Source organism: Lycorma delicatula, chromosome 12 (assembly GCF_047948215.1).
Source record: "Lycorma delicatula isolate Av1 chromosome 12, ASM4794821v1, whole genome shotgun sequence".
Lineage (NCBI taxonomy): Eukaryota > Metazoa > Arthropoda > Insecta > Hemiptera > Fulgoridae > Lycorma > Lycorma delicatula.
In genome coordinates this window covers 7,795,594-7,821,217 of record NC_134466.1, presented here as the reverse complement: position 1 = coordinate 7,821,217, position 25,624 = coordinate 7,795,594, and the positions used below count along the sequence as shown (strand labels likewise).

The 25,624-nt window shown below is 33.9% G+C and overlaps 1 protein-coding gene across 2 annotated transcripts in view; it reads right to left on the bottom strand.

Moving 5' to 3' along the window:
• Positions 1 to 11,068: 11,068 nt before the first annotated feature.
• The window catches only part of LOC142332710 (ATP-binding cassette sub-family C member 4-like), a 208,788-nt gene continuing 194,232 nt past the window's right edge, over positions 11,069 to 25,624 (bottom strand). For both annotated transcript variants that reach the window (XM_075379285.1, XM_075379286.1), the window contains exons 25-28: positions 24,092 to 24,264; positions 22,091 to 22,220; positions 18,705 to 18,815; positions 11,069 to 11,886 (exon numbers count right to left, since the gene is read on the bottom strand). In XM_075379285.1, the coding sequence (XP_075235400.1) occupies positions 11,860 to 11,886; positions 18,705 to 18,815; positions 22,091 to 22,220; positions 24,092 to 24,264 (441 nt within the window). In that variant the 3' untranslated portion in view covers positions 11,069 to 11,859. The remainder of the gene's footprint in view (positions 11,887 to 18,704; positions 18,816 to 22,090; positions 22,221 to 24,091; positions 24,265 to 25,624) is intronic.

Below are 25,624 nucleotides of genomic sequence, written 5' to 3'. Positions count from 1 at the left end.
CCCCAATACATTAGATGTGCCAGTTATGCCCAGACCCAAAATGCCTTCATAGAAAGTTGTGGTGTGGATGTATCAAACAAGTCTTCCATCAAGCGGCTGTATGACAAGTTCTAAGAGAAAGGGAATGTGGCAGACGCAGCAAAAAGTGCTAACACCAGAAAAGTTGACTGACATTCAAACTTGCGGGGCCTGGACTGAAGGCTGTGTGGCACAATCAGTTTGAGGGCGAGAAGATGTCCTCCGTTAAAGCCACTGCTGGCTAGGAACGGAGAGGGTGGTGTAGCGACTGGACACGCTACGAGGTGGGATCTTCTCCCCTCGGGGGGGAGATGACATTCAAACTGCATATTCTGTTAGCCCCAAGAAGTCTATGCGATGTCTATCTAGCTAGTCTGGTCTGTGGTTTCTCTTTTGGTAGTACCCACACGGCATTGAACAAATGTTTAAAGATGCATCTGTACAGGATTTATGTTGTTCAAGAATCGTTACCTTGCAGACAATGGAAAACATGCAACTTTTTCTCGGAAGTTCATGTCAGTTGTAATACCAGATGAGGAAGAATTTGATGATTGGTCTAGGTCTGTCGAGGCACGGTTCCACCTTGATGGATACGTAAACTAATACTCACACCATTACCGAATTGCAACATGAAATTGAACGATGTGTCATTACAATTCCTTAATACGCATTACAACATGTGTTTAAGAGCATTCAAAGTCGTATTCAATTATGTGAATCGCAAAATGGAGGCCGCTTTCAACAACTATTGTAACTTACTCATTTCACATAACATTTTACAATAAAAATTTATAATTTTCTCATGAGCATTAAAATTTTTATTGGCATTCACTCTCTTATAAGATAGTTATAAAAGCAAACTGTGAGGGCGTTGAATGTTTGGTGTAATCTGAGATTGAAAGAATGAATGTTTCTTGGCATTGGTTAAATTTTTATCGGTTTTCTGTTCTAGATGAGGTAGTCTGAAGCAATCTGTGAGAGCTTTCCACGTTAAGTATACTCAGAGATACGGGAGAGTGATTGTTTGTTGTCATTGGTTAAATTTCGATCGGCTTTCATTTTCTGATAATGTAGTTACTGAAGGAACCTATGAGAGCGTTGAATATTAGGTGTAATCTGAGGTACGAAAGAGTGTGAGTGTTTCTTGGCATTGTTTAAAATTTTATGGGTTTTCTGTTTCAGATGAGGTAGTCTGAAGTAATCTGTGAGAACTTTCCATGTTAAGTGTACTCCGAGATACGGAAGAGTGAATCTTTCTTTTCATTGGTTAAATTTTTATCGGCTTTCGCTCCCTGAAAAGATTGTTATAGAATTAATCTGTGAGGGCGTTGAATGTTAGGTGTAATCTGAGATACGGTAAAGTGAATGTTTCTTTTCATTAGTTAAATATTTATCGGCTGTCTGTTTCTCGTAAAGTAGTCTATAAAGTTATCTGTGAGGGCGTTGAATGTGAGGTGTAATTGGAGATTCGGAGGAGTGAATGTTTCTTTTCATTGGTTAAATTTTTTATCGGGTGTCTGTTTCTCGTAAAGTAGTGGATGAAGTAATCTGTGAGGGCGTTAGTAGTACGGAAATAGGCATACTAGCGCCAAATCCAAGATGGCGTCACGAATACAAGATGGTGGAGTCCGCCATCTTGTATAGTGACGTCAGTGATGCTAGTAGCCTGTCAGTGATGCCAACATGATTTGTTTTATGTCAGTGTTGCCAACGTGGATGTATGTTTTGTATTAAATGATTGAGGTGATATTTTTTTAAGGTTGGTAGCAGTGTTGTGTGGCGTTTGTTTTGAATTAAATGAATAATATTTGAAGTAAAATAAGTGTAATAATAAGTGTTTTTTTGTATGATACAATTGTGTGTGTGTGTAAATAAAGTTTTAGACTTACCTCGAGGATGTTCCTGGTCGTTGTGGTGGTAGCACCGGGAGCCGTCGCCGCGATGGAGAGAGGTTCTCGTCGTAGACCGTGCATCGGGAGGTGGTGTGTGCGTGTGTGTTTGCGTGCGTGCGTCATCGGAGTGACGCAGAGGTGTTTACCGTGCTAGATGCGGCGCTCGACTGAAGAATTGTGGTTCCGACGTGGTCTAAAGTTGTCCGATTGACCAATCGCAGTGTTGGAATTCGAATCGGCGCATGCGCACTAGCCGTTAGTGCGTACGTGCGAACTGGATCATCGTTTCAATAAGAGCGGATGCGACAAGGAAAGTTTTTTTTATAAATATCGGGTCACTAATACAAAAGTGTGTGAGTTGTTGTAACCGGTTAAATCCAGTTGTGTCTGGATCTGTAAAAGAAAAAAGTTATGAAATGCATTTATGTGTTAAACACTCTCCTCACCAATGGCGAGTGTAATTCGACAACAGATGGTGAATCTGACGTCGGAATACACCACAGGCCTTGGAACTTACATCCAGTAAAGCCGATCGACTAAATTTTATTTCTAAAAAATAGTCTTACATTACTGTATGGAGGTTAGAGTGTTGTTGATTTTTTTAGAGTGAAATCTCTCCCCAGTAGGCCTACAAAATACTCGTACAAATGATTTAAAATATAAACTAAAAATTAAGTTGGATACTATAAAAATTACTACGAACAAAAATAAAGAGAGACTTGTATACCGTGTATAAAGAATATACGTAAATAAATGATCGCATTTCCACACCACCCAGGAGGTAGCAACATTGAGATTTTTTTTAACGAGTGATATCTCTCCCCAGTAGGTCTACAAAACACTCGAATAAAAAAAAACATCTTCATGATATGTCTTTACAAGACCGCGATACGATAAACATCAAACGCAGATGATGGATACCGATAAACTTGCACATCTATCAGAAAAAAAACCGTTAACGTTCATGTATGTATACGAAACAATTGCATGTTTACCAGTATCCATCATCTACGTTTGATGTTTATCGCATCATGGTCTTGTAAAGAAATACCATGAAGTAACATGAAAAAAAAATGTTTCGCATACATAAGTTGTGTAAATATTCAAACACTCTCCTCACCATTTGTAACATAATCCGATAGTAGATAAATCTATTACTAGATCATGTTGCGGGCCTTGGAACCACTGCATTCAATAAACATAATAAAATATCGTTTTTTTTTAAAAACAATAGTTAGTTACAATTTATTGTATGGGGGTTTAAAGTGTTTTTTGTTTTGTGTATGTGTGTAATTTTGTGTTGATTGTGTAATGTGTTGTAGTCCTTAAAAGGACTTATTTAATCATCGTAGAAATTAAAAAATTCGTGCAGACTATGGTTGACGGTTTTCTTTCCTCGAACGTTTCTCAACGAATAAACTGCTTCACTCAGTTACACTATATTTATGAGCTCCTCCCCCCACCACATCCTCCCCTCCAAAGTTCGCGAAGCGGATCGACAATAGGCTTAAAATGCTTTTTCATAACTTGTTCCGAATCCGTTATTTCTTGCGTAATAGCGCGATGTTTTCGTTTAATCGAATCTCGTATTCTATCGATTTCCATTACCAACTTCGCAGGCGACGACGACGATGGCATATCGACCTCGTTCTTGTTCGACATCGTGGTTACGAATGATTGGAAAACAGTCGATCACATCACCATCCTAGTTCCACCGATCTAAAGAACACTGCATGTTTTTGGGTTCTGCGTAGGAAACGTATAACATTGATTAACGAAACATTCATTCTCATCGGACGGTGATTGGTATTGCACAATTCGTGGTAACATTGCGTCACACCCTGATCGATAGACGGTATCAACAGTTTTGTGCTTGTGTCTTTAAACACACGGCTCTTTTTACATTTCCAAACCACAGCGGAATATCCACAACCGTTGAGTGATCGCGTTGCGGGACCTTTGTCAAGTACCGAGTGGAAAGTCGTCTGATCGGATGACGATCGCCTTCCGAATGTAAATGCAACAAATAGCTATTCAACAACCAAAATTCGTCCGGTTTTGCGGCTGCATATTCGCACCATTTTCGCAGCAGATCTTCGTTTTGGATTTCAAACAGTTCGCGTCGTTCGTTGTACCTCAATCCGAACGCATCGGCGTATAATGGCAATGTAGCTAGCGCTTCGTTTAGAAACTCACCGGAAAAGAGCGCCTGGGCCCTGTTGTTCACGATGTCGAACGGTAATCTTTCTCGTCTTATCGGTAATGTTTCCGGTACGTCGTCGGTAAATTGTACTCCGTAAGCCGTGAGCACAAAACATTTTCTACCGTATGATAACGCTAAGCAGTACAACGTTTTGGGCGATCTGATCGGAATAGTTCGTTTCGTGATCACTATACAGCATCTCGCTTTTCTACACGACTACCGTATTCCAACATGTGCATGTAAACGTTTGTGTAGTCCATAGATGCATGACGGTTTCGAAGTTCCAATAAAGGCTTTTTGTATACGAACGGAGAGGGTCTAAATCTTGAAATAAAGTTCCATCCGTGTCGGACCGTTGTGTTGAACATGTTTTTATCGTAGATCACCAGTTCGATAGGCATCTCGTACTTGTCGCATTCTTCTAAAAATTTTAACTATATACGCTTATTGAAAATCTTGCCTTCGCTAGTAATCATCAACAGAACGACCAACGGATAGTCACGATTCTTTTTACATGTCGCCAGCATCGTCGGTCTTTATTTTCACAGCAGTTCACTTTACGACAAACGTAGTTGCCGCAAAACTTCTGACGGTTGCTAAAATATTTGGAACACAAGTTGTTTTGCGGTTTTTGTCTAAAACGTATCGCGTTACCGTACGGTATACCGCCACCTCACCGCGAATATCAATCAGCGTGTAAGTACACGATCGCGTATTATCGTGTACCTTATGTACGATAAATATTTCGTTTGTCCAATTCGGTAAATATCCTTTGGCGAATGTCTTTTTAAATTTGCTTATACGCACTCGATCGCCGACACTGAATTTCGGTAAAGTAGGCTTTCAATAGAGTACTGTATTCAATCGCCGTAAAACAGCGGCTTGGTTTCGCTTGTTTACATTTTTCAGTTTCATTCCGATAGTGCGATGACTGGTGTTGTATTTTACGATCAATTTCGGTAGTAATTCTAACCACTTGCAAGTTCCTTGCTCGGTAAATTTTCTCCACATCATCGTTTTCAGTGTTCTATTAAATCGTTCGACCATCGATACTTTTTTATCCGAATGTGTGGAATAGTGATTTATATTGTACGAATGTAATAGTCGTTTAACCGACGGATTGTAAAACTCTTTACCCAAATCGGTTTGAAAATGACGCATCTTGTGTTTATCCAATATGGGTTTGAGAGCTTTAGCGATCTCTGTACCGGTTTTGGTTTTAATCGGTACGGCAAATGCTAGTTTAGAAAAACAATTCATCATCGTCAATATGTATCGATAGCCTTTGTTTGATTTAGCGTACGGTCCCATTTCTACAAGGTCGGCTTGAAAAAGGTCAGAAATATTCTTAAGTTCAACGCGTCTTGTAGGGTAGTTTCGACGCGCCTGATGATGGAGCTCTTTAGCTATTGACGCCTTGACGTTCATTGTTGTACTGACCGTATTTCGTGTGTTTGGAGAGGAGTAGGAAGAAAAAGGATCTTTACTTCTTTATTGTTTTTTTACCCGCCTCACCACTCTTATATCCCGGCCTTGGCACCGGCCGTATCGATAACAATGATAAATCATTAATCGATCTGCACATGTGTAGACCGATTAAAGATTTTATGTGTGATCGATTCGGGGGGTTTAGGGTGGCCCTGAAAAGGGCCGTTTTACACTTTAAAAAGGTAACCGTAAAACGGGCAAGATAGCATAGCCGTGTATGTTCAACATATGGATTGTCCGTCTCTTCCCACTTCCACAAGCGTATTCGAAAATGGTCACAACTGACTATATCATCAATACCCTCGTACCTGAACCCATGCATATCTAGGATCAGGGGGAAAGTAACGGATTGTTCATATGCGGCCATAACGGTGTATATATCTTTTTGTTACCGTTTCTAGTAACCCTGTAAAATGTATGTACTCTATCATAAAAAGAACGTTCCATTATGATTGAGTGTTAACGCAAGAATGAATAAAGTTTCGAATATTATTTTTTATCTCTTAAAAAATTAAGAGATAAAAAATCTCTCTCTCTCTCTCTCAGTAATAATTATTTCTTTATTATAAAATGCAGTATGTCTCTCTCTCTCTCTCTCTCTTGATGATAATAATTACATTTATTTGTTATAAGAAGTTTTATCAAAACCGCAAAGTTGTTATCGCTCACACTGCAATTAAAAACAGTACATATACTAAATTGATAAGATTGCAGTTAATTTAATATTTCTTATGGTTTATATATATATATATATATATATATATATATGTATTATTCTGACTTCCAACATTTTACATGTCAACATTACATATTGAAAAAGTGTTCACAATGGCATACTAAACTGTACAGCATGAGATAAATGAGTTAATGAGCACATTTCGAGACTTAATGGAGATTAAGGATCGCATACTGCGAAATATGTATGACCACACTGAAGTCGAACACGCGTCGAATGACTTGATGTATGGGATATTGAGGGCGAGACGACGAGCAATGCGATTAGTTGTACGTTTCAACCAAGATGCTCCGCCACCACGATCATCACCATCATCATCTAACCATCAATAAGAAGATGCAGAATCCGATGGGTCCGCAACAGATTTCAATCCGAGCAACAACGACGACAACAACAGCAATAACAATGATGATCGGCCACCACCATCACCATTATCAGATAATGAATTACAAATTATACATGAAATTATCGATGGTGATAATGGGCAGAGTAGTAGTACCAATCATCGTGTTCGTCGTGGACATCAATGTCGACGTCGACGTGTTTGAGTGTGTCGTCGTCCGGAGATTACAGACGTGGATGTTAGTTCGATACCACGTCGACCTCATTGTAGAACTCTAAATAGAATTCTACAACAGGTCGACGCTAATTCAAGCCAGTCTGTTGAGGTCAATAATGGAAACTCATCAACCGACAGATGTCAGAGCTGTTTAACAGAATCGGTAACTGTCGGGGTGTTGGTTTGCAGTCATCGATACTGCGAAGACTGTGTGCGAAAATTAGCGAGGTACAGCAGAATTTGTCCCGTCTGTCGACGAGATGTATTGGGCTACCGCCGCATTAGAGAGGGAGACGATAGTAATTGATGTAAGTAATTATAATTTTTTTTGAATGTTTTTCTTTTTAAAGTCATTTATATTATTAGATATATACTTTATTTAATATTTTTTACATATAATTTTTTTTCACTTACAATAAAAGAAAGGCAATATATAGCCGCATGATAAAAGAAAATTAACAATAGTCAATATCGTAGTCTAAGAGGTCTTCGGTTCTCTGGCTTTTTATGTAGTCATGACCATGGGCTATGAGGACATCGTTTACGGTTGTCGGTCTCTTTTGGGGAGTGTTGTCATTAGCGGGCAGTTTTCTTTTTTTATGCTATAATGTCCGTAAGGAATAGTGTCGGTTTTTTTTTCTAATATGTAACGTTTGTCGTCGTACGGTAAGCGATTTCTTAGACTTGTTAATAGAAAATATATTGTGCAAAGTGCTTATGATTCCGTACACGCTTGTGTACGTAACGGAATCATTAAAAAGACTTTTTTTGTACAAATCGTGTCTAAGATCCTTTGCAATGAATGCTCTAGGAATACCCTTTGCTGCATTCTTCTCTTTCTTATTAAAGTCGAGAATGCTATAAATCTTAGCACGAAAACCGACAAATTCACGAATAGCTTTTCCATTCATTTCGTCTTTGAATTTACCAAGTCGTTTCTTATTAGTATTACTAAAACATGCGTGATCGCGAGGGTAATCTGAAGTATCGAACCGATCGATATCGTGAAGAATATCGTTGTAAACGTTATCGGTCACGATATGATACATCAGACTGTCCGTATCGGTCATTAGAAGATTTATATTATGACCGTACTTCTCCACCATGTAGTCATAGTGGAATTCGTACATGATCATTTTGCTAATGTCCAATACGGTAAATCCGATGTAGATCGGACGATTGAGGAATATCTCCGTTTTCTTCAGACTTACCCCGACGACATCCTTGTTATAGATGTACCAAGCCTTAACTCTCGGTTTTGCAATTACTTATCCAGTTTACGTTCGTTAGTGACCAGTTGGAAGTCTATTCTGTTTCGTACGTTTTCCAAGGACTTGCCGTACACCGCGTTGTTCATAAAATTAAAAAAGTCCTATTTAAAACTGTTTCGCGCTTGTGCTTGCTCGTCGGTAGCGTGATCCATTGTGCATAGGGTTCAGTGTACAGTCTCTCTTTTAAATACTTGCTAACGAGTTTGTGGTTGATTTGTGATTACAAACAAAAAATCATTTTTAATTGGCACGACCGAATACAAGTTGTAGATAAGCAATTTCAAACTTGTTCGTATGCGGTTAATTGGAAAGTAAAAAAATCATTTATCGCGTTGGTAAGAAAAAAATAATAATTGGCTCAACCGGATGTGGATAGTAGATAAGAATTAAAATAAATACGATTCGTGGATTTATTTATCGTGACGATAAGAATAAAAATAATTTATGGCTTTGATAAGAAAAAATAATTGGCTCAACCGGATGTTGTTAGTTGATATGCAAGTAGAAATATATTTTTGCGGTTGATACGCAATTAAAATAAATATTATTCGTCGATTCTTGGAATACCGAATGCGGATGTTGTTAAGCAGATGTGTCGGTATAAATATCCATTCGTAATCGCCCTAGTCTCATTCTAAAGCTAACTCTTGGACAAACAACATCATCATGACTGACGGCAACAGAAAAGATTTTATTCATCAATTGAGTAAGCGACTTCGAAACAAAAAGCGTTGGTGATCTCACCATCGGTAAACCTTATGAAATTGTATGGTTAAGGAAAATCGCTACACGTTACGGGAAGAGCATAATATGTCGTTTACGAGATGGCGAAGAAGAACAACCATTTAACGTTTATTTACCAAGACGTTTTACCGAAACGCTTAATGAGGATGAATTAGAAACAATGGTATCTATGAAATTAAAACTCATATTTAAAGGACTAATTGGTAAAGCTTTCGAAGTAGCATTCGAATAATGATTAACAGGTAGCTAGTTAAACACAGGTAAGCTGTCCTTTTCAGTACAATAACACAAAATTACACATACATACACAAAACAAAAAACACTTTAAAGCAATGAGAGCTTTCGCTCTCTTATACGATGTTTATAAAAGTAATCTGCTAGGGCGTTGAATGTTTGCTGTAATCGGAGATACGGAGGAATAATGTTTCTTTTCATTGATTAAATTTTTATCAGCTTTCTGTTTTGGTAAGGTAGGTTAGATTACACCTTTGTTTCTTTTCCAGTTTGGCCTCCGGTAACAACCGTTTAGATAATTCTTCAGAGGATGATATGTATGAGTGTAAATGAAGTGTAGTCTTGTACATTCTCAGTTCGACTATTCCTGAGATGTGTGGTTAATTGAAACCCAACCACCAAAGAACACCGGTATCTACGATCTAGTATTCAAATCCGTGTAAAAATAACTGGCTTTACTAGACTTGAACGCTGGAACTCTTGACTTCCAAATCAGCTGATTTGGGAAGACGCGTTAACCACTAGACCAACCCGGTGGGTTAGGTTAGATTACACCTTTCTTTTCTATTCCTGTTTAGCCTCCGGTAACTACCGTTTTTAGGTAATACTTCAGAGGATGAGTGTAAATGAAGTGTGGTCTTGTACATTCTCAGTTCGACTGATCCTGAGATGTTGTGGTTAATTGAAACCCAACCACCAAAGAACACCGGTATCCATGATCTAGCATTCAAATCCATGTAAAAATAACTGGCTTTACTAGGACTTGAACGCTGGAACTCTCGACTTCCAAATCAGCTGATTTGGGAAGATGCGTTCACCACTAGACCAACCCGGTGGGTTAGGTTAGATTATACCTAATATACAACACCCTCACTTCTGTGAGGGTGTTGTATATTAAGTGTAATCTGGGAAATGGATGAGTCAATGTATCTTTTTATTGGTGTTCGCTCTCGTATAAGATAGTTATAGAAGCAATCTGTGAGGGCGTTGAATGTATGGTGTAATCTGAGATATGGAAGAGTGATTTGGAAGTTGCTTCTGTTCTTGAATGTTTCTTAATCATTAAATGTTTGAAATGATTCTGAAGAATTATTTTTTTTATTCTTGAATAACAGTCGCACTGAAATTCATTTATTGCGAGAACTTTGTAATTCAGTCCATATTAATATAGGTTGATTTTACAATGTGTTTAAAAACATTTTACAGGTAATTACTGATTAAATGATTCCTTATTATTTCAAACAGAAATGTACAGGACCAGTATTGGTAATTTTTGTTGGCTAAAACTTTGCAAATTCACAAACAAACAAATTACGATAGGACAGTATTACGAAAATGACTGCAATTAAACAATGTAAACGCTAAGTGACCTGGTCGCTAAAATCCATGTCTGGCATGGCATTTTTCATACGCTATAAAATTACATTTCCACATTCTCATGAACAAGCTTCAAAGCTTCTGGTGAATAATTTCATTATGCAAAAAAATCATAGGCACTACAATCAAAATGCATTTGAAACCGTTTCCAATTTGATAGGGGGTACTATGAGTACTAGACAAGAGAATTTAAAAAAATAGAATTTTCACCCGTAACCTGTGACAATATTTAAGTAGTTAAAAACAATATTAAAGAAATTCTTACATTTCTATAATTAACATTTTTAAATAAAAAAAAACGTCCTATTTCTGGGAAAGAATAATAAAATTGTGTTGTATAAAATAGAAGTTTATGTGCAGTATTACTACTAACACTTCACGCAGATTCACAATTATATAGTAGCATTACTGAATCTATACAGAATGTGTTAAATATTTTTTGTCTGAATAGTTACAATAATTGCACCTCAGAAATTATTAGTTACTATCTTGTGAATTGTACCTGGCTAGGAAAAATCATGTTTGCAATTAAATAAAAAATTTATAATAAAAATAAAAATTTATTCAAATTTGTTACAAGTTTTAACTGATAATTCTTTATTAAAAAAAAGAAAGAAAAAAGTAATTACAAATTAATTAAATACTTATCGCAAAAATAACATAACAGTTCGATTAATTCTTTTAAATTTAAATTTAATTTCTTTTAATATATAAATTTTTAATGAGTTCTAATGGATAAAAAATAAACGTTACGAGAAATTCATACTCCATAAATTACCATTTAAAAGCAATTTTTTATTATAATTTTCAACTTTTTTAACACTTAGCAATACTGTATACATCTTGAACCTTGTAATTGGATTTCAGTACTCCACAGGAAATGTAAATAGTTTCTACTAAGAAAATGTTATCGGCTATACAATATGCATTGCATATTATTCCACATATCTCTGATATACAATTGATAACTTAAATTTACATTTGCAAGTTTTAGTATTAGTTATATATTAATACACTATACCAAATGGGAATTATAGTTATCAATTAAAAACACAGAAATGTATTTACAGTATAAATATATAGTACTGCTTTAGGTTATTCAAATTAAATAAAATTTGCGTTTTAAGTATGTAAACATAATCTAACTGTTAAAAATATCTTTATAAAAATATACAATACATGTATATCTTTTTATCACAAAAAGTATCACTTTGCTAAAATGCACGTTTTTTATGTTAATAATAGTAATAGCTTATAAAAATATATATCACTTAATTTTAAGTAAAAACGGTTAAATGTTAATAATGATGATTATGATAATAAGTAGAAATCTGTATTTAGCATTCGCTATGCTGTTTGTAACTCTGAAAAAAAAAAAACCAAAATTAAACACAAACAATGATGATATTTCGAGATAGTGTCATTACACTGCAAATGATCTGAACGAACACGTACAGTTTTTATTTACACACACATCGCCAAATTATATAGACGTCTGTTTAGAACTGAATTAAATTTAAATTAAGCTAGAATTTTATCATTGAAATATTCCTCTTTGCATCTGTAAGTATTTGATATTTTAAAATAACAATAATTAAAAAATTTTTTTTTTAAATTTGGGGACCAAAATACTATAATACAAAATAAAATACATAATATAAAATTAAAAGATATTAAAGAGCAACTGTGAAAATATTTTTAATAGTTATGTGTATGAGCAATAACTACAATAAGTGAAGTAGTTTTACATGACACGAGTCATGTCACTGTTGAAAACAACACTGCCATTTCTGATAATCATCCCATACACCACACTTACTAAGAAAACTAAGGAGTGAATTTTCCTGTTGCCTTCTTCAATGAGCCAAAAATTAAGTCATATTTTTACGCCAAACTCACTGAAATGTAGATGACATTCAATCCTAAAAGCGACAACTTCATTCTATTCATCATGAAGGCTGAATGTAAAGTGAACATCATTATTCTTAGAGAAAGCAACTTGTAGAGTTCCTCTCGTATTTTAGTCGCATTATATGCAGTAAAAACACAATAAAGACAGGAAAAGATTTATAAAGTAACAAATTAATCTTTCAGCAGTAAAACAATGCAATATACTCTGTATCACAGCCATTACGAAAGTCGGGAAACATCGTTTAAAGTAACGAAAATGTATCGCTATGATACAGGATGGTGCAAAGTAAGTAGACATTTGAATTTTGGATAACATTTATTTTTTAATTTAATACGATTACAACTTTACGTAACAAACACAGTGTTTGTGTAAAGTTCTTTTACCGCATGACATGTTCAATATGGTCGTCAATATGCCTAACTATCCCTTCAAAGTGAAAGCGTTTGTTTCTGATGACTGTGACACAAGTCCTCTTGAATCTCTTCACACAATTGAACTATCTGCGCACACATTTCCATAAAATTTGCAGGTCTTAATCGGTAAAATTTCTCTTTTAAATATCCTCATAAAAAAAAGGTCACAAGGATTTAAATAAGTAGCCAAAAGAAACCTCCTTTGTCGTGGCCCAGACAGCGATTTGAAATTACGTGATTACTGAAAACTGAATTTAAAAAATTCAACACAACATTAGCAGTGTGAGGGATTGCACCATCTTGCATAAACCGTTGAGTATCTATAGACGACTCAATTGCAAGCAGTTTGGGTAAAAAGTCATCCCTTAACATATTCAAATAGTGTTGAGAATTAACTGTATCATCAAAATACACTGTCCCTATCAATATGTGACTGAATAAAGCTGCCCAGTTACTTTAGACCCATGTTGTTTTTCATGCACAACTTGTGGTGCTGCTGTAGCCCAAAAGTGGACATTCTGTTTGTTAACAGTCCCATCAACATGAAAATAAGCGTCATCTGAAAACTAAGTGGAAACAAAATTCCCTTACCCTTTCGACTACTGTGCAAACTCCAACCTTTTTTGCTTGATAGGTTGTGTTAACTTATGCAAGGCAGTCAATTTATATGGAAACAGACTGAGATCATTGTATATAACATTCTTTGTACTGTACAACGAGATATTCCCATTTTTTGTGAAGCTCACCATATAGACTTTCCCGAACTAAGACGCACGGCAACTCAAAGTGTTTCAATATTTTCTGGAGTATGAATGGGAGCTGCTTTATGACGTTTCTTTTTTTTTATGTTGTCTTCTTCTTCCTCAAACTTATAGTATAGATGGAGAATGGTGTTTCTTGCTTAGTCTATGTGTTAAATGGGCTCAACATTGTCGTTAAGTCACTGCAGCGCTTTTTGATTCAGCATAAAGAAGCATAACTAGCATTCTGTGAATTAGACGAACATCAGTGATTCAACAATAACTGATTTATTGCAGATACAAAGACTACCGGTATTTCCAAGAAATAGGGATTATGCATGCACGATATGTTAACACCAGGTAAAAAAATATTTATTTATAATCGACTTTATAAATGTGTCAACCTATTGTGCACCACTCTGTACAATGTTTATAATTAGTATTATAAACTCAAAAGAAAGAAATTAAATAGAAAAAGTTTTAATCATTTTTTTTATGCTTGAACCTTGTCAGAGGCAACTTTAAAAAAAATGAATATTTCACGATTTTAGATGCCAAAAAAGTGATTTCTATTATTTACAGTAATAAACAAAAATCATGTGTAAAAAATTTTTATTCCCCTCTCAGTTTTGGAGATGATTAACTGAATCCAAAGGAACTGTTATAGATTCTAAATAAATTAAAAATCAATGAGACATACACAAAACACCATAATGGTGTCATATCTTTAACTGCTTCAATGGAACAAGTTTGAATCAACTGTTATTAAGATTTGGTTATGTAATTTCAGTCTTCATCAAGTATCGATTATATTTCACTTATACTGAATTGGATGATAGACTGGTTTGCTTGACATATCTCCTGCCACCACCCCATTCGGTCCCCCTAAAGCATAAGACTGAATGTCTGTGCCACAAACAGCTACTGAGCCACAAAACAGTTTAGCGACTAGTGTCCTAAATAGCTCCTAGAGTTTACCTAACAGCGTGAGTGGATTAAGCGCGGTGCCATACACCAACCACCAGCTTACATGTCCCAACCACTCACTTGTCATATATTTGCTAAAATGGGTAGGCACAACCCGTCAACTACTAAAAATACATATGACATCCATAAATTAAAATTTACTTCGTCTAGATAGCAATTCACTGCCGCGCCTAGGTCGCTGAATGCCAGCAAGTACCTGTCCACTGTATTAAAGCACTTGGAGTCTTAATTTGCTGGTGGTCAGCCATATATCTCTAGGTTAGCTTCCCACAGCAGTGCGGTAGGAGTCTTTCCATTAAGTAAACTACTGATGTCGATTGAACATAGCAACCACATCAAGGAACTCACACACGGCCCGACAATGTAGCCACATTGACTCGCCGCTTGTGAGTGACCAATTTTCTCCTTGACCTCTAATTTCCATGGTGGCCCAGTCTCTAGCGCTCCCCCCCAACAGCGGGGCAGCCAAACATCAGGTGTTCCATTTGACTGGATCTCCCTGCCAACATACAGTTCATCAGCTGCCAGGCGAAACCGAAACAGATATTGGTTCAAATTAACATGGTGAGCACCTGGGCACCCATTGCCCTTGAAAATGAACTCGAGGCATACCATACCCCCAGATCCTGTATAAACTTGTACAGGGATCTTCCATTAGTCGCGGTGTCCCATTCCTGCTGCCATACTTCTATTGGAAGGCTCATAATAGGTCATGCTTTCAAAGACACCTCGATACACCATGTACATTTAATTGCCAGACAACCCATAGTCCTTAGTAAGTAGCATTAGTATCGTTTTAATTATTCAAACTGAATTGAAAGGCTGCTATTTTAATTTATGAGTAGAATACGTATAAGGTAAGATTGGTTTTATTAATCTTATGAAATGAGATTTTGCACTTTTGTTGAATTATAAATGGTTTTTTTTTTTTTAGTAATATGTACATTGGTTTTGAGTCATATGTTTTAAATAGAATCAAAATTGTTTTGAGTAAATTAATTAACTCAAATTGAATTTGACGTATGAGGGTGGTTCAAAAAGTAACCTCAATTTGGTTATAAATAAAAAACCAGAATACGTAAAAATATTTTATTATATACACCTTAAAACTACAGCTTTTAATTATTTTTCAACTTGTCGCCGTTTAAATACAAGCATTTGTTGTAGCGTTTCATTAATTTACAAATACTTTCATTGAATTCAGCTGCCTGGGTACCTAGCTTGCTTCATGTGAATGAAGAGATGAAAATCACTCTATGTCAAGTCCAAACTGTAAGAGAGATGATCAAAAATATCCCGTTGGAATTGATTCAAAAGTTCTTGAGTTCTTCGAGGACTGTGTGACATGCAAAAAAAAACAACACTGGATGATAGCATGCCATAATGTTTGTTCTAAATGGCCCAACTTTCTTCAAAGTTTCACAGTAGGCTGCTGAAATAGCTGCTTGCAATTAGCTATAACAAATGCTTGAATTTAAATGGCGACTATGTTGAAAAATAGTTAAAAGCTGCAGTTTTAAGTTGTATATAAAATAAAATATTTCTATCTATGCAGGCTTTTTATTTATAATGACATAGAGGTTACTTTTCAAACGGCCCTTGTATTTTATTACATAATGCTTGCAAATGAAATAGATTCTTAATGTTATAACTGAAGGTTAGGGCTTGTAACACAGTTCATCTAATTTTGATAAATAGTAACCCAGTTTCAACCACATATTATGAACATTATTAATAATGTTTAGACTGAATTTCTTGTAATGGAACAGGAATTGTTAAGACTAATTTTTTAACTTAAAATAAATGAAACTTAGGCGGCTTTTAACGCTGTCAAAGAGGTATGTAGATTTCTAACTGAATATGTCTGGAATTTTTATGATTCATTCCCGTAAGTGTATGATTATGTTACATTTGTCACCATACAGAAAGCATACATATAAAATTAATGTGCAGCAGTTCTATCTGGGGTATTTGAAGCAGCGTTGGCTCTGATAATAGTACAGTGGAGAGGAACAGGACATGCACAGGTAGCAAAGAGCCAATTGCTTTGTTGTACTCCAGAAAAGACTCATTTTTCATATATACTTATGTGTAGCACGTGTTTGTGTTACCTTATGCTTCCCTGCTGGTACACCAATTCATCTCTACCCTGCACATCAACTGAGATTTCTAAACTTTGATGAGTATTACTTCTTTTAAAGTAATCTATGCAAATAAGATGTTTTTTTTTCTATGAATGAGAAATAAAATATCATTTCTTAATTCTGATTATGCGAATTAATTAAAACTTCACAGACAACTGCTAAAACCATTTAATCAATTGATAGACATGAATTATAAAAATCACTAGCAGAGATCGCAATCTTTAGAACAGTCCATCAGTAATAAATTACTGATAAATAAATAACATAATCGACATCGTAACTTGGATAGGAGAATTGCGTGGTCAGCACACAAAAGGTAAAGGTTACATTCAACTATAAAATTTATAAACAATAATTCTATACTAATATGATATCAAAATTGGAAGCCATTGTCATAAAAGATATAATTAATTTACAACTATTCTGCATTATAAAATTTTATATATGCATTTAGGAAACAAAATGTTGCCTGCAATCATTTGACCACCATGTAAAAGGAAAAACACATTTAAAAACGCTAAAAAACACAAAATTTAAAAACTTCTTTTCTGTTGTATATTGTATACAAGTTGTATATACAAGGGTTATTTTTTTTTCAAGGTCCGATTGATCACAAAATTAAAACCACAGTGAAAATAAAGGAGTTTTTATTTGTAAAAAGTACTTACATAGTTACGCTATTTCTCTACATAGTCGCCACTCCGATTTAGACATTTGTTGTAGCATGATATCAACTTTCCAATACCCTCGTCATAGAACGGAGCCGCCTGTGTTTTCAGCCATGTTTCTACAATGGTCTGCAGTTTGATGTCTGTGCCAAAATTTCATTCTCCTAGCCAGCGTTTCATGTGAGCAAAGAGGTGAAAATCAGATAGAGCCAAGTCTGGGCTGTATGGTGGGTGATCAAACACTTCCCGACGAATACGCTGCAGGAGCTTCTTTGTTACAGTTGCAGTGTGTGGCCTAACATTGTGTCATGGAGAAAGACAATGCCTGATGACAACATTCCTCTCTCTCATTCTGAATTGCCCTTCGTAGACGTTGAAGAGTCACGGAGTATGAGGCTGCAGTGATGTTCGTGCCACGTTCCATGAATTCCAGCAAGAGAACTCCATTCCGGTCCCAGAACACAGTAGCCGTACACTTTCTGTTGGAGGTTTGCTTGAACTTCTTTGGCTTACTGGAATAATGAGAATGCATCCACTGTTTGGATTGTTCTTTTCTTTCTTCAGTTCTGAAATGGACCCATGTCTTGTCCCCTGTGACAATTTTGTTCAAAAAATCTTCTCCTTCATTGTGGTAGCGCTGGAGAAACATTAGGGAGGCGTCCATTCTCATTGTTTTGTGATGGTCGGACAGCATCTTGGGAACCCATCTCGCACACAGTTTGCGGTACTGAAGTCTCTCACTCACAATGGTGTAGAGAGCCGACCTTGAAATTTCAGGAAACGAATCACTCAATACAGAAATTGTGAACCGACGATTTTTCTCGAATCGCCTCATCCACTCGCTCAACGAGATCATCAGTTGACACCTGCTTCCTTCCCTGACCGCCTGCATCATGAACATCTATATGTCCTGCTTTAAAGTTCCTGCACCATTGTCGCACTTTGCTGTCACTCATTGAAGTTTCACCGTACACATTACTTATTCGTTGATGAATTTCAGTTGCATTGCAACCCTCAGCCTGAAAAAATTGAATTACCGCACACACTTCACATTTGCCGGGATATGCTATTGTTATAGATACGTTTACGTGCTAGCTGCGTGTTCAGAACTAAACGAAGTGATGCAGCATGATTGAAGGCCATACTAGAGACGCTGCGAAACACATATGCACAAAGGTTCATCCGATTTTTGCACGAGTTTTTATTTTGCGACCTTGAAAAAAATAACCCTCGTACCAGTTGTATATTGTATATACTCCAACCTATATAGGTTGTATATACAATATACAACTGGTATTAAATAAATAAGCAAACTTACATCAGCAGCAGTTTTATACAACATTTCGGCTGTTGTTTTTCCAGTCTGTTCAACCATTTTATAAAAATATCCATTTCTATTTAGTAATAAAATATAAGGATGATCATATTCCTGAAAAAATAAATAAAAACTTTTAAGTACAGGCAACATGTTTAAATAACTTTCAGTAGTCTTTTCTATTTTTTATTATTTGGTTGACAAAAAAAAGAAGACAATAGTATGACGACTTCTATGTAGATGTAAAAATAATTAAATTGTAATTTAACTTATAATTGGTTATTCATATAACATTAGTCTTATGACCGATAATGTTTGATGCCGATGTAATATATAGCTACATATTATATCCACGATTTATAATTTGTATTTTCCCAATTTAGCACCCCTTAAATCTTGGAAGTTGTAGTGTATTATATATTTAATGTAATAAATAAAAACTGGCTCACATTAAAAAGCACCTAATGATATAAGTGTTTACACCGATTTTAATCCTTGATCATACTGCTTTAAAAAGCCCAACAATGTTCACTTATAAAAAAATCTGACTATGCAGCTTTAGTTGTGTGATGGGAAAGTCCTACAACTGTGGGTTGTTTCTGATCCACGGCTTTCACACACAACTTAATTAAAAATATTTATCATTTTATTTAGTGATAACTAAAGCACACATGCATACCATAATTAATTTGTGTGTGTGGTGGTACTAGTGGTGATGGGTGGCACTAACTAAACTAATATAATTTCACAACTTACATAGAAAAAATTTTGTTTTGTTTGTACAGTCGGCAGACTGGTGTGGCTGTAATGCTTAACGCACCAGGTACCAAGTCAACCAGGCGATCCAGTTCCAGACCGAGTTAGTTTTTTACACTTTAAATATTATTCATTTATTTAATTCTACTACTCACCTGTGTTGTCACAACATAGCAGACAATTACAACAGGATTTTTTGGGGTGAGGCACGATTGCAAAAATTCTTTTTAGCAAATATTGTTACTTTTTAATTGTAAACAAATATGCTTAAGAAAAATATGACCTTAATTAGGCAAAATCTTGAGATATTGAGGGTGACCTTGCTCTACAGCCTCACCCCCCTGACCTTTTTAGTTGAAAATGTAATGGCATTAATGCCCCATTTATAGAAGTAATCTGACTACGTTTAGTTAAAATCGGTTCAGCAGTTCTGGAGATAAAAGGTGATTTAGAGGCCATCACCGAACACAGACATACATACGAACATTAACATCTGGAAAATTTTAATCCGGTTGAAACGATTCAGATCTTGAAACGGTCAAGATCTGATGAAAGCCACTTATGCCCAAATTAGATCAATTATAATACTTGCCCTACTAGAGCTATAGGACTTTCTAGACGAGAAAGTCCTATTTTATAAGTTTTAAAAAGTGTTAAAATCCATATAATCGGACATAAAAAAATAAGTGTACTATTATTATTCCAATTTTCAGAAAGAATTATCGTTTGAAATAAGCATTTTATTTACTTTTTTTCTAAGTATATATTAGTCCATCTAATGTTTTTTAAACAGAGACTACACATTAAATGACTTTATTATGAGAAAAAAAGAAAAGTTTTAATTAAAAAGAGATAAATTATAGTTTGCAGTTCAGTCAGCATGAACTCTGGAGCAAGTAAAAAAAAAACTGACATTTCAATGTGTAAAATGTGCACACTTTACATACTTCATCAAAAATGCTTGTGGATATATATGGTTACATTTATTCAGCCGGTTATATAAGAACTGAAGAAAAATTATTGTTAAAAATTTTTTTTTATTAACCGATATATTCCTAGAAAACATTTTTGCTACTGTACAAATTATAACTCTAAGAGATAAAATTATTAGAAGCAGACAGAAGAAATATTCAATATTCTAGAAAAAGATGGACAAAGAAAAATTATTTGTGGAGAAAAGAGGATAAATCTAGCCACCAAGTGAAAGAGGAGAAATAGGAGTGTAGAACAAAACAAAACTATCAGAAGCTGAAACAGCATCGCAATATGATTGTTTAACTAGACATTCCTGTGTGCATGAAAAAATGTATATTTTTTTAGCATTAAAGTAAATGTTAAGCAAATTTTATTACGAAGAGGAAATGCTAATGTTGAGTATTGTGAAATATTTATCGTTCAGGGTAAGCCTGTTAAAGCCATCCTGTGGGTAATTAGAATATAGAATGCACTCTGCATAGGTCTCAGGATCACTAATTTCCAAATACATAAAATAAGAGCCATTAAAATGTGTTATTTGAATATCTAGAGAGAGCGGGTCATAGAATAACTTAGCAGTCTTAGGATTTGTAGACAATCGCATCATAAAACAAACCTCAAGTGGCTTTGGTATATCCTAAGTTTCCAGATCTAGAAAATAACAAATGGTAAAACTAAAACTAAAATTGTGACGAATATAGAACCAAGGAACTAATAGCATTAAAATTTAACAGGTACAAACTCTAGATGTGCTAACCATTCACATGGATACATAGGCAGTTAATGTTTATGAAATCCAAAATACGATATTAAAAGTATTTCAGCAACGGAATACTATGACAAAATCAACATGTGTACGTCATTTAAAATTGTTGTTGTAGGTCACATATCAACTTTTATACTGCAGAAATAAGTATTGCATTTTCAGTTATTTTTCCCTCGACCGATACAGATTCCAACTTATTCTCTCATACTACTGGTTTTTAAAAAAAATATAAAACAATTTAAAAACCAGTCATCAAGGTTACATATAATTAACTAAATGAAGTTAAATCTAAGTTGAGTTTACTGAAGTTATATTTTTATTAAATTTGGTTTTCTTGTCTAAATGGATTGAAAACTTGCTTATTTGGTTATTTCACTTAATTTATCTACTTCAAAAAAAAATAAAAATGCCAATCTCCATTTTTTGTGGAGCGGTAGCATCTCAGCTTTTCATTTGGAGGTCGTGGGTTTGAATCCCAGTCAGCTGTGGCATTTTTCAGAACTACAAAATTTATATTTTCATACTCTCACAAATTTTGCCTTCTTCTGTTAAAAAAAAATTAGTTATTTTTAAAATGACAATTATCTATACCAATTTAATATATTAAAAAAATAAAATACGTGTCTTCAGCAGAAAATTTACCACATGGAAACGTTTTAACCAATAAAATACTAACTGTTTGTAGGCAGGTAATATGTATGAACCCCCCCTCCAAAAAAAAATACAATATCACAAGGCCACCATTATCTAGAAAAATTTCCATCTGAATGGGTTAATACAAGCATTCTTAATCAATTATGCAGTTTTAGAAACTAATATATATATAAAACTCTCTATGGTTATCATTATGACGTTTGCTTAAATAAAACACTGGAAATAAAATTATACATACCACAACTGTGCCATCATCCATAACAAGAATTTTATCAGAATCCATAACAGTATGCAATCTATGAGCAATTGTCAACATGGTACAATTAGAAAACTTTCTTCTAATAGTAGACTGTATAAGAGTATCCGTTCTGAAAATTTACAAAAATAACTTTACTGAAACTAAAATAATTTTTATACACATTTAATTAATGCTTATCAAATCAAATCTAAAAAAAATTTATATTCCCTTCTAAAATCATTAGCAATTAATGAGCACAATTAACACACAGTGAAACTGTATCTGCCATGTTTAATTTGGGTGATTTGAAGAATTGATGTATTAAACATAGTAATGACGGTAACATATTCTAATTTCACACTCTTCAGCTGTCAGTCTGCTATGCTACTTCTTGATAAATTCCAGACATTATGGAACAATCAGGTTGTAAAAGGTTCAGTTCAATATCTTATCCAGAATCTTTTTCACAAACAGCCTTAAACCGGTACTACAAATGACTTCTGTGGTAGCACTTCTCTCTTTTATCTGAAAGGTTCCGGGTTTGAATTTTAGTCAGGTTTGCCATTCTTCATATGCTAAAAAATGTATCTTTCATAAGTAACTTTAATCGCAGTTGAGTCTGCAGTTGCTAGAAATTAATTAAACAAAAAAAATTATTCATTTAAATAAGTAATTATTTAATTAATTTAATTTTATTAGTTGATTATTCATATAGTATACATCGGATGTACAAAAAAGAAATCACAGTATTAATTTGTTATAATATTTCTTGGATGTAGTGAACAAATTCAAGAGCAAAAAGGGCAATTTTAGTTGTGCCCATGGCGTAGATTGATTCCTTATATTTGCACTTGACAGTGCCACTAGCAAAGATGACTACTGACTCCTGAGAAAGCTTTCTGTCTTTTGTAGCTTGTTAAATGTGAATCTGTAGTTCCAGTTAGACGTGTGTTCTGTTGAAAGTTTAATTAGATCCTTCAAATGACAATAACATCCATCGATGGCATAATCGGTTTGAAATGACTGGATGTATGTGTAAACAGAACAGTACATGATGACCTAGGGTGTCTGAAGGAAATGCTGAATGTACCAGGGAGGAATCTTAGCACTTACTATTTGAAAAGTAAATTTTTAAAAAAATTACGTCAAATAATCATAAATCAACTCAACATTTTCAATAATTTTCTAATTTCAGTTTTTATAATCTGTCAAAAATTTCTGTTTTCTCAAACGCGATTTTTAGTTCCATTTTAGCAGCTTGTTTTTCTAATTCTTTAATCTGTTCAGTTCCTTTCCAGTATTTCGGTAATAATACCATATCATCAGCGAAAACTAAACAGTTAATATTTAGTCCTTTATTTGCAGTGTTATTCCACTTTTTTTGTCTAAATGTTTGTTCCATTTTCAAACTACTTTTTCAAAAGCACCTAAGCAGTGGAGAAAATACATCTACTTGTCTTACACCAGTTTGGTGGGAAAAGGAGCTGATAATTCTCCGAGAAATTTTATTTTACAGTATGTGTTAGTTAATGTTGCTTTGATTAAGTTAGTAGTTTTGTTGTCTAAATATAATTCTGTTAATGTTGAAAAGGCGATGTTCTATCTACTGAATCGTATGCTTTTTGAAAATCAATAAAAGTTATAACATATGTTCTATTCTGACATTTAGAATATTCCATAATATTTTTGAAGTTAAAGATTTGCTCTGCACAAGATCTATATTTCCTAAATCCACCCTGATATTCACCCAGTTGTGGATTCAGTTTATTATAACAATTAATTATATAATAATTATTATTATTTTAACAATAAAAATATGACATCAAGTTTTGCTTTGTTTTGCTGATAAATTTTTAGGGTTTTATATTTATATTTTTACAGTTTTTAATAACAATTGATGAGAAAATCGGGTATCAGCATTTTTTAAAAACAAAGATAGCGCTGTCAGAATGGATATTACATCCAAAATGTTGCACGTTTTAAGGTATAAGTGTTACTTACTGTGGATCAACATTAGCTGTTGCTTCATCTAACACTAATATTTTATTATTTCTAACAATAGCACGAGCTAGGCAAACCAACTGTCTTTGTCCAACACTAAAATTACTACCACCTTCTGACATTTTAGCATTTAGTCCTTCTGGTAATTCCTTTACTAGGTCCTTTAATTCTACCTATTAAAAACAACCACAGAAATTTATTAAACTTAATGCTAATAAAAATCAAACTAAAATATGTTTTAGAACTAATACACGCACACACTTTGAACTAGATTTTAGTACAATTCTCTACATTTAAATACAAATAGCACAAATTAAATGACTAACATTTACCACTGTTTAAAATTATAGTAATCAATGGCATCTATAAACTTTTTATCAAGCAGCTATATTATTTTTAAATTAATATGCTATTTTCAGTAATTTCATTGACCAATATAATCAATAACAGTAAATAATCAATAAAAATTATACACTTATTTTAAGACTACCATATGATAAAAATAACCACAGAACTTGAAGAAATTAATAATTAAAATAATTCAATGTTTGTAATTTAATCAGTTCTTGAAGCTGCATCCATTGTGATTGTTTTTAACAATTTTCAAGTGACAATAAAACTAAAAAAATTGTTTAATAATCTATATAAAATTGTTACTATTATCATTTACTTGTATACAAAAAAAAATACATTAATTGCGTACAAAAATTTTAAATTATAACTTCAAAAAAAAAATTATCGTAAATTAAATTTCAAAATCGCAGTTGCTAAAAAAATATTTATTCATCTAAATAATGATTATATATTTGTTTCCTTAAAAAAAGAATCCATATATCTAATTAAAAAATATAAAATAATTATGGAACTATCTCTTTAAAATAACAAACAATCATAAAATTTGATTACAAAATGAGCCCATACTGTACTAAAAAAAAAAAATTTTTTTTCAAAATAGAATATCTGAAAGTTTTTTAATTGTAATTGAATTTATACTTATGAGGTAAATAAATTTAATCAATACAAATATATAAAAAATATACATACAACAACCACAAAATATGCAATAAACAAGACAATATAATCTAGTAAGTATACTGCAATGATTCCTTTTTTCAAAGGATGCAAATGGGAGATAAAACATATTTTACATATTACTTAAATTAATAATCAAACTAGAAAAAAATCATACAAACAATTAACATGATCTTTGTGATGAAAATCTAACTAAAATTATGATTTAATATAACAAATCCAATTTATTGATTTAACAGGTGAATAAGCAACATCATCAAATCATTATAAAGAAATTCAAGTAATGACTGGCAATTTCAATTTAGATGTAGCAAAAAGGCATAACAATACTTATCTTGATTCAAATTTTTCAAATAAAGGTTGATAAGCTCATATGCTATAGAATTTAAAAGAGAAATCCAAAACGTTTGATTTATTATATGCAAAATTTATTACTCAGCTGCCAAAAAAGTTTTCAAATCATTTTTTTCGGGGAGGGGTTTCTGGGCGAAAAACACTTTC